Source organism: Sturnira hondurensis, unplaced genomic scaffold, assembly GCF_014824575.4.
Source record: "Sturnira hondurensis isolate 20B ecotype Veracruz unplaced genomic scaffold, ASM1482457v3 Scaffold0002039, whole genome shotgun sequence".
In the NCBI taxonomy this organism is placed as follows: domain Eukaryota; kingdom Metazoa; phylum Chordata; class Mammalia; order Chiroptera; family Phyllostomidae; genus Sturnira; species Sturnira hondurensis.
The window spans coordinates 247,600-256,906 of NW_028074670.1; the positions used below are offsets into that span (position 1 = coordinate 247,600).

General features: G+C 52.4%; 1 protein-coding gene across 2 annotated transcripts in view; it reads left to right on the forward strand.

Moving 5' to 3' along the window:
* The window catches only part of FBLN7 (fibulin 7), a 32,428-nt gene extending 25,845 nt beyond the window's left edge, over positions 1-6,583 (forward strand). The window contains exons 6-9 of one of the 2 annotated variants that reach the window (XM_037038636.1): positions 1,248-1,385; positions 2,268-2,405; positions 3,851-3,989; positions 5,249-6,583. In XM_037038636.1, coding sequence (XP_036894531.1) covers positions 1,248-1,385; positions 2,268-2,405; positions 3,851-3,989; positions 5,249-5,621 — 788 coding nt within the window. In that variant the 3' untranslated portion in view covers positions 5,622-6,583. Of the gene's footprint in view, positions 1-1,244; positions 1,386-2,267; positions 2,406-3,850; positions 3,990-5,248 lie in introns of both variants that reach the window. The other variant, XM_037038631.1, reaches the window with a different exon arrangement.
* The last annotated feature ends 2,724 nt before the right edge of the window (positions 6,584-9,307 follow it).

Below are 9,307 nucleotides of genomic sequence, written 5' to 3' on the forward strand. Positions count from 1 at the left end.
GGAACCGGTGGCTAGTGTAGTGTCTGGAGAGTAGGAGCTTTGTCAATACTTGATGTCCTTGTGGACCTGCCCGAGGTCGCCTTTATGTGTTGCCCCCAGAGACTTGCTGCTTTATGAATCTTGATTCTGTTCAGCCTGCTGGGAGTTTTCTGAGGAGGCTGCTCCCCCGGGAGCCCAGAGGCCCCTCTAGCTCCTGTGTCCAGGGAGGGGGTTGCGGGGGTGGGGGCTGCTCTCTGGGTAAACTGAGGTGGGAGGCAGGCACCACTGCCTCCATAACTTACAAGCAGGACAGAAAAAGAAATGGGTCCCCTTCCAACCCAGATGTGCTGGTGCTGGGCACTGACAGACTTTCAGGCAGTTGTTCCTCGGGCCCAGGGGAACCTAATGTGTAAAGCATCCCATGACCATGACAGGGTGCCCCACCGGGAAGGGAAGGAAGGGCAAAGCCAGCTCCTGCCTCACAGAATCCATGGACCTCCCAGCAGATGTCGGGCTGCTGGCTTGCCTGTCTTGAAAGCTCACTGGGGAAAGTCTTTCTTCTGGTGCCTTTTCTTCAATCGGTTTTTTTCTATCATGGTAAAATATAAAAGGCATACAATTGACCATTTAACCAGTTTAAGTGTGGGGTCTGGTGGCCTCAAGTACATTAACACTGTTGCGCAACCATCCATCTCCAGAACTTTTGTCACGTCAAAAATCTCGGTGGCCATTCCCCTCCTCTAATAACCCTTCTGTTTCGTCTTTGACTCTGGCTCCTCTAAGGACCAGTCAGGTGAGCTCCTGCAGCGTCTGCTTGTGCCTCCCCTCACCTTTGCCCTCTACATCTACCCTAACCACGTGAGAGCTCAGCATTCTTTAAAAACTTCCAAAAACTAACAAATTTTTTGTTAGAAAATTGATTTCTGATCTTGGTTAAAAAAACAAAAAGCTTAGACACTTTAGAAAAGTGAAAAGAGTACACCACCAAAGAACCCCCCAAAGTTTGAACTTCAGTGATGGCTGTGAGCATTGGGCGTGTGGCAAGGTTTTCTGAACAAAGACTCGGGTTTCACCCTGCAGCCCCGAGTGCCTGCCAGTTGTGCCTCTCATCCCAGGGTGGGCCGGTCCATGGGATTTTGGTGAATCACAGTCCTTGTGCCTCCGCCTTTAGATTAAGCTCAGAGGGGCTACCGGTCTGGCTCCCTGACCCTTCTCCAGGTCCACCGGGCAGGAGGGGTTGGCCCTGACGTGACTTCTCCCCGCAGCAGCCGCCCCTGAACGATTGGCGGACGACCCCGCCTTCAGCCGGGCGCCCCGCTGCGCGCAGGTGGAAAGGACTAGGCACTGCAGCTGCGAGGCCGGTTTCCAGCTGAGCCGCGCAGCGGGCGGCGACAGCGTCTGCCAGGGTAGGTAGGCAGGCAGAAGGGGAGGGGACACGGAGCGGGGGTCACACGGGGACTTCCGCCAGGGAAGGGCACAGTACGGGGGGGTGGGGGGGCAGCACAGGAGGGAAGGGAAGATCCCACCGTCCTCCTCCCAGGTGCACTCAGCCCTCACCCAGGGCACAAAGGAGAAGTGTGGTCTCAGAGCCTCCCCACTGAGGTTTAAGGTCATTGCTGACCTAGTGTCTGCTAAGACAGTCACCAAGATGGAGCTAACACCTTGATATTGTGGGAGGGGGAGTCATGAGAAAGTAACCAGAGGGTCCCAGGCTCACTCCCAGTTAGAGCCTGGAGGGGCCTCCATCCAAGCCCTGCGCACCAGTCTGACAGAGCCCCGAGCTCCTCTCTGCACCCTGGCGGGAGTCCACAGGGGTGGGGACTGCTGAGCTGGGCAGGTGCCTGGGGCTCATTCCTGCCCCCTCTGGGCTTAGCTCTATCGGCAGGGACACTTCTAGTAACCATCCTGATCACCAAAGCTCCTTCTGAAAACCACTCAGACCAGCAGTCCAGGCCTGAATGAGACCTGGTCAATTGGTACCAAAGGCTTCATTTTGAAGCAGCACAAACCAGACCCTCTCACTCCATTCCCAAAGATGGGGACACGGACCAGGCCGGCAGTCTGGGGTTGCAGTGGGCTGGCTCTCTGGGCTGCCTGGTGCTAGGTCAGCCTCTGTGGGGGTCTCCCTTTCCTTTTTCACCAGACTGGTCAGCTCCCTCACTCCTCCCTATCCTTCTGGGCCCTTGGCTCAGGAGAATGGGAATGTGCCTGCCCTCCTCCCCGTGCTCTGCTGGGGACAGGGCTCACTGCGTGGCTTCCAGAGTCATACCAGGCACTTCCGTTTCTAGATGTGAATGAGTGTGAGCTCTATGGGCAGGAGGGACGCCCCCGGCTCTGCATGCACACCTGCGTGAACACGCCCGGCTCCTACCGCTGTGCTTGCCCCAGCGGGTACCGGACCCTGCCTGACCGGAAGAGCTGTGAGGGTGAGTGACCCTGCACCAGAGGCAGGTGTTGCAGTGCTGAAGAGGGGCTCTGTGCACCTGGTCACTTGCTGCTCCCGTGACCCGCCAGGGCTTCAGAATGGGGATGCAGTGGGTGTTAGGGAGTCAAAGTCTCAGCTATATTCTATCTTTAAAAAACCACCAACTAAGGGACCTCCCAAATCAGGCTACATTGTCATTCACATAAATAGAAAAGAGAGTTACTTAACCATCCTGGCAAATAGTCTCTTTCGACCTTATGCAAGTAACTGTTTTCAGGGTCAGGTCATGTCCTCCCACTCAGCAATGCTTTCAGCCAGGGTTGGACCCAAAGGAAGAGCAGCCAGTTGGTCCCCATGTCCCACAGTTGGAGGAGGCATGAGGCTCCTGGCATAACACATCTTCTCCGCAGCCGTGCAGGCCCACATGGGCCTCTGAAAGGGATGCACCTTGTAGTCACTGTGTCCTAGTGTGGTCACCCAGGGTCTCTGCTCTGGAACCCCAATGCCATACAGGGTCTCTGGGTTTTGGAAAACTGGGTCTGCTACCCCAGGCCCGCCTCACATTAGAGGAGCGACAGACCTCTGTCCCCCACCGTCACCCATGGAGACAGGACACAGAAGAGAGCTTTGAGCTGCTGGAGGAACAGGGAGGGGAGAGGACTCCTCTGCAGACTGTGGGATGAGAGAAGGCAGCTCCCCAGTGACTCCCTATTGAGGTTCCGCTGCAGGACTCAGAGGAATGGGTAGCTTGGGATTGGAGCAGGAGACGGTATCCAGATAGCCATCATCCATCCATACATCTGTCACTCCATCTTTCTCATCCATATGTTCGTCTGTCTGTCCATCCACCCACCCATCTTTTCTACCGTCATCATCCATCCGGCATCATCCATCCATCTACCTACCCATCCACTCCTGTATTCATCTATTCATACACCAATCCACCCATCACCATCCACCATCATCTACCCACCCTTTCATCCATCCATCCATGCAACTCTTATCCATTCATCTGTCCATCCCGCAGTGGGGAAACTCGCCTGTGAAGGGAGCAGAAAACTCATACAAAAGAGAGTGACACCATCTGCATTGGGCACGGGGTGAGGTTGAGTAAGAAGCTTTTAGTAATTTGATCATTAAGGGCATGATACCAGCCATGGAGAGGAGACTGCAGGGCCCCTTGGCCGAGGAGGAGGCAGGTCTGGCGGGAACACCGTTCTGTGCTGCCCAGTCCCTCTGTGAGTTCTCATTTTCAGGCAGGAGGACAGGATCCTGGGAAGGAGAGTTCCCCACTCTGAGAAACAGTATCAGTGTTGGGAAAGCTCACCACATGTGGGACCCCACATTCCGGTGGCCCCGTCAGTGACAGAGGGGACATTCCAGTGGCCCCGTCAGTGACGGAGGGACGTCAGAGGACTTCACCCTCTCTGGGTGCCCATATTTCAGATGTTGACGAGTGTGTGAGCCCACAGCACCTGTGTCCCCGGGGAACCACGTGCATCAACACTGGGGGAGGCTTCCAGTGTGTCAGTCCCGAGTGCCCCGAGAGCGGCGGCAACGTGAGCTACGTGAAGACGTCTCCCTTGTAAGTATCCCAGGATGGTGGGGCTTCATTTTCCAAAGGTTCATGGGAGAAGGTGCATTTACATACGAGGAAAGAGGAAAGGCCAGGAAAGTCTGGGTTCTCCGAGTCCCTCATTCCCTTTAGTGGTCACATGACCTGCCTTGCTGTTCTGTGCGATCAAGACCCAGTTTGTCCCGACAGGAGTAACTTTGCGGTGCTGCCTGCAGACACAGGGGGTGGTGGCACTTAGCCCCCTGGTGCTGCACTCCAGGGAGGGAAGACCGCTGGGTGACGTCACCCCGGTGGGGGAGGATCACCTTCCCATGCTCACGTAGCACACCTTGCATACTTCGTAGCATTGTATCACCTGGCTTTTCCACTGGTGCTAGAAAGTTTGGCTTCTAGGAACCTCAGCACTTAATAGAGCTCTTTCTTTTCAAAAGGTAAGAGACAGGCCTTTAAGGGAGAAAAACTACAACTATGACAAAGTACATGCAGTTACTTCCAAGAAAGATCACAGGGGCTCTAGCATTGTCTTCAGAATGAATCGACTTCCCAAGCTCAGACACTTGACTGTTTCGGGGTGGGGGCGGCCACAGCAGAGCGGGAGCAGTGGGAAGAGCAGTGAGTGCCCTGAGAGCGGCAGCTATAGGTCAGAGGGAAGACCTCAGGAGCCACCGAGTGAAGGGACGGAGGGGCCTACATGTGATAGCCTTGGGGACATCCTGATGAACAGGCAGGTGTGATACTCCACCTGCATTAATTACCGTGATGTGACTCACTAAGTTAGCTTATCTGCACCAGTGTTTGTATGGGAAATGTCAGAAGCCCTTCCTCATGACCCTGACCCAGATGGCTAAGGCAGACGAGCGTTCACCACCTGCGGAGCGCTGCAATCCAGGATGTTGCCAGTTGCCTGCTGGAGGTCTCAGCAGTTGCAGGCAGCGGGTGCCTGGTTGAATGTCAGCATTGCCAATGCTATTTAACCTTCCATGGCGTTATTCTTCTGTAAAAGCTATAGTGATAGCATATGTGCACACTCACACAGGAACATGCAAATACATATATATGTGGGTTGGGGGAATGCTTCTTTCTTGGCCACCTGGACCCCAGCCACACTCACTTGCCTCTAGCTCTGGGCACCTGTGCTGAGGGACCAGTGGCTAAGAAAGGTCACTCTGGTGGCCCCCGGAAGAGGGCAAGCAAGAACAAGCCAGGTCAGGGCAGCCCCTCTGTGCCTCCCCAAGGCTGACTGCCTATATCTTGCCCCCCTGACCCAGTCAGTGTGAGCGAAACCCCTGCCCCATGGACAGCAGACCCTGCCGCCACCTGCCCAAGACCATCTCCTTCCACTACCTTTCTTTGCCCTCCAACCTGACAACACCCATCACACTCTTCCGCATGGCCATGGCCTCCGTGCCCGGCCGACCTGGACCCAACAGCCTTCGGTTCGGCATCGTGGGTGGGAACAGCCGCGGCCACTTCGTGATGCAGCGCGCGGATCGCCAGACAGGGGAGCTGATCCTTGTCCAGACCCTGGAGGGACCACAGACGCTGGAGGTGGACGTTGACATGTCGGAATACCTGGACCGCTCCTTCCAGGCCAACCATGTGTCCAAGGTCACCATCTTTGTGTCCCCATATGACTTCTAAGGGTGCATGAGTACGGAGTGTGGAGATAGGGGCTCATGTCTCCCCTCCAAAGGCTCAGCCCTGGGTGCTGACTGTGAGACACCCTCCGCACCGCCTGGCTGTGCGGCTGCTCGTTCACGCAGGGGTGTAGCATAGCGCTGCACTCTGGCCACCGTGCCCAGAAGGGCAGTCACAACACCCAGGCTGCTGCCGTCACTTCTGTTTTCTGCTTTAAAGTTATTTCCTTCAATTATGTACTAACTTTTTAAAGTCTCTTTTCCGGGGGAATGGGCAGCTTTAGAAAGTGCTGTGTGAATGCCTCTGTGAGTTTGAATTAGCGGGAGAGGGGAGGCTTGAGGTCTGTGTCTGAGGGGCTGGTCAGCCCTGTATTATCACAGGCGTGCTGAGCGTCACACCGTGCCCTGTGTGCACGGCACTGGGGTGGGTCCTAGGCCACGCCCCAGGGTTCTGCTCTGATCTGTGCCCCTCCGTGACATGCTTGCCAGCCAGAGAGGGATACAGGGCCTGGCACCCCCACACAGATGCTTCCAGAACAAGATACCAACATTAAAGAATAGATTCTGAATTAATCCTTTTTAAAAAATCATATCTCAAAACATAACCTGGTATTCTAACTGAATTAATAAAGCTTATTGCTTCTCCCTGACCACCTTGCCTGTCCCTGAACATGAGCTGGCCTGCTCCTTGTGGGAGGGGACTCCTCGATCTCTTCTTGTCTAGGCTGCACCCGCTAAGATAAATGATTAAGAAAGAACACAGGTGAATGTGGGATTGCCACCCCCCCGCCCAGTGGAAATCTGGCCTGACCAAATGGGAGATTGATAAGGCATCTCCTGGCCGTGAGGAGCTTAAGAAGATACTTGAATTGCCCTTGACCCCAGGCCTTTTACTTCTGATGAATGAACCAGGGGAGATGCCCTCCAGGGACCAGCTAGGGCTGGGCATGGGGTGGGTCCAGGTGGGGTGGGGTGGAGGACGGCATTCAGGTTAAAATTTAGAAGTTGGCTGAAGTTTGAGGAAGTTTCAGTGTCCAAATACATGTTAATCTAGGTGAGATTTCACCTCAGATGTGTTATTTTAAAACTGTTTGCATTTGCCTTGGTATGACCTGGAGCCAGAGGGCATGCGCTGCCAGGTTAGTGGTCAAGCCCACATCAGGATGTTTCTGGGGCTCTATCCTTGTCTTATTCTGTCAGAGGAAGAGTGAGACGCACTCAAAAGTTGTCTTTGTTGTTTTTCTCCTTCTCCCATGGGCTTAGCTGCCATCTCTCCAAACACAGAACCAGGACTTGAAAATCTGCTAGTCTAGGTTGCTACAAGACTCTTAAGATCGTTGGCCACAGATGTGTGTCTCCAAATGCTGCGGTGACGGATCAGAAGCCCACAGGCCCCCGGTCCCCCATGCAGAGCAGCAGGTGGGAGAGTCCGAGGGCCTGGCCGTCCTGGGAAGGAAGATGCACAGCACCGTACTCATCCCCCTTGCTGGGGGCAGGGGTGGCTCCCAGACACGAGCCTCTCGCCTCCCAGGTGAGGCGTGCAGAGGCCCCCCAGATCAGGTGTCCCACCTACACTGGTGTACAACAACTTGGATGCCCCACAGGCCCAGTCTAAAGCAGAGGTTTGTGTCACCGAGATTCGTCCTCGCAGCACCACATAGAATGCAGGTGCCTGGGCCCCGCCTGCGGCTCATGCCTGGGCCTTCCCCTTGGGTAACCTTGTGTTCTCTCTTCTCTCTCACCTCATTTCCCTGTGGGAAAGAACTCTCCTTTGTCCTTTTACAGCTCCAACCTGTGTCAGCTCAGAGTCTTCACCCAGGTCCAGGAGACGTAGTTTCATATTTGGCAGCGGGGTTTTAAAGCTTTTTATCGTGCACAGTTGCAAACACATTCGAAAGTAGAGACTAGTGTAACGAGCTCATGTCTGAATCACCAGCCTCCGTGATTAACACATGGCCAGTCTTGTTCCATCTCTATTCTCACCCCACCTGTGACAATTTTGAAGCACATCCTGGCCATCAGTCATATCATTTCATCTGTACATATTTTAAGCATGTTTCTCTAAACCACAAATACTTTCAAAAAGTACAACCTCAATACCAATCATACTTAAAAAATCAGTGATACCTTAATACCTCCAAATATTTGTCCTGTCAGTCTGTTTGTTTGAATTGGGTCCATGATTTGTAATTTGTTGATATGTCCCTTAAGTCTCCTGTGATCTGTACAGTGAATCTCACGTCTTAGTGATGTTTGTAGAACCTGGAAGCTTGTTGGAAGACGGTACCGGGTCATTTGTCCTGTAGAATTTCTCAGTCTGGGTTTTCCTGAGTGCTTCTCTGCTAAGTCGTTTGTTCCTCCGTCCTCTCTGTTTCTCACATATCAATATTTATATCTGGAGATTTAATCAGGGGCCGGTTAGGTTTAGTTTTGCAAGACTACCTCCTCGGTGGTAGTAGGTGCTTCTAGTGGGGGCCGTAAATCTCTTGTGGACTCTGCTTGTACGATGTTAGCGCCTGTGATGTGTGTTGACAGAACCTAGGACGCCTTTAGGGGTTGCAAATAATATTCTGGTGCTGTTGTTTCTTTTTTGTTTATTAGCTGGCACACTTTGTAAAGAGAAACCTCTTTTCACCAATTAGTCCATTATCTTGAGCTTTGATGTGAATAGGAAGGGCAGCGTAAATCCCTGACTCCCACTCGTTTGTGAGGTCCAGGGTGGACACGGTTGTTTGTTTGCTGAGTACATGGTGAACGCATGGTTAAAACACAGTGAATGTGTGTTTCAATCCACCGCAGTCACTGTTCTTCCTGTTGCTCAAACTGTGCTCTTTGGCCCTCGGAAACTGCTTCAAGTTGCCTGATTCCTTTTGATGAGACCCTGGGGGGCTTTGCTGGTTTCGTAGTCATCTTGTGTGTTCTGTGCCCCAGCCATGGAGTCGTCCACTGCCCCAGGCACCCTGGTTCCTTTCGGGGGAGGGTGATAATTGTAGATAAAGTCAAGGTGCTAGCGGTGCTGTGTGGTAGTGGTTTGGTCTTTGTTTCTTGGTTTCAGTAGACAGAACTAGGAAATATGTACTCTTAGCTTTTGTGGGTTTTTTTTTTTTAAGGAAAAAACACCACATGAGTTTATATTGGTATTTTGAATTAAACTCAGAGTGCAGGGTTTTTAATATAACCTCATTGACCATAAACCTGCTCCTCTTTCTCTCATTTGGAAAACTGCCTTCTCAAAACCACCAAAATAATTGCACGTTGTTTAAATCCTCAGAAGAACAACGCCAAAATCATCAGAAAAGTAATTACTGAAAACAGTTACAGTTTTCTCCTGTCGTTCTTACCGCCCTCAGGGTCCATGCCCTCAGGGGTGTACAGATGACTGTTTTAGAGTAACTTGGAACAGTTCCTCCCCCAGCGGTTTTACCCCGAACTAGAATTACGGTTAGGGTTAGTCACTTGGTGTTGCTTTAAATTCTTAGAGACTGCTTTTTATTTTAATTTTTTAAATAACTATGTCAACTATCTACATGGTTCCAAAGCCAATTCACAAAATGAACTGTATTCAGAGTCTGTATCCCATGGTCCCTCCGTCTCATTGCCTTGTTCTGCCGTAGATAATTGACCCCTTTTCCATGTTGCCCTTTCATTTAAAAGATATAAGCAAATGGTAAAGGATAGCTTACTATTTTA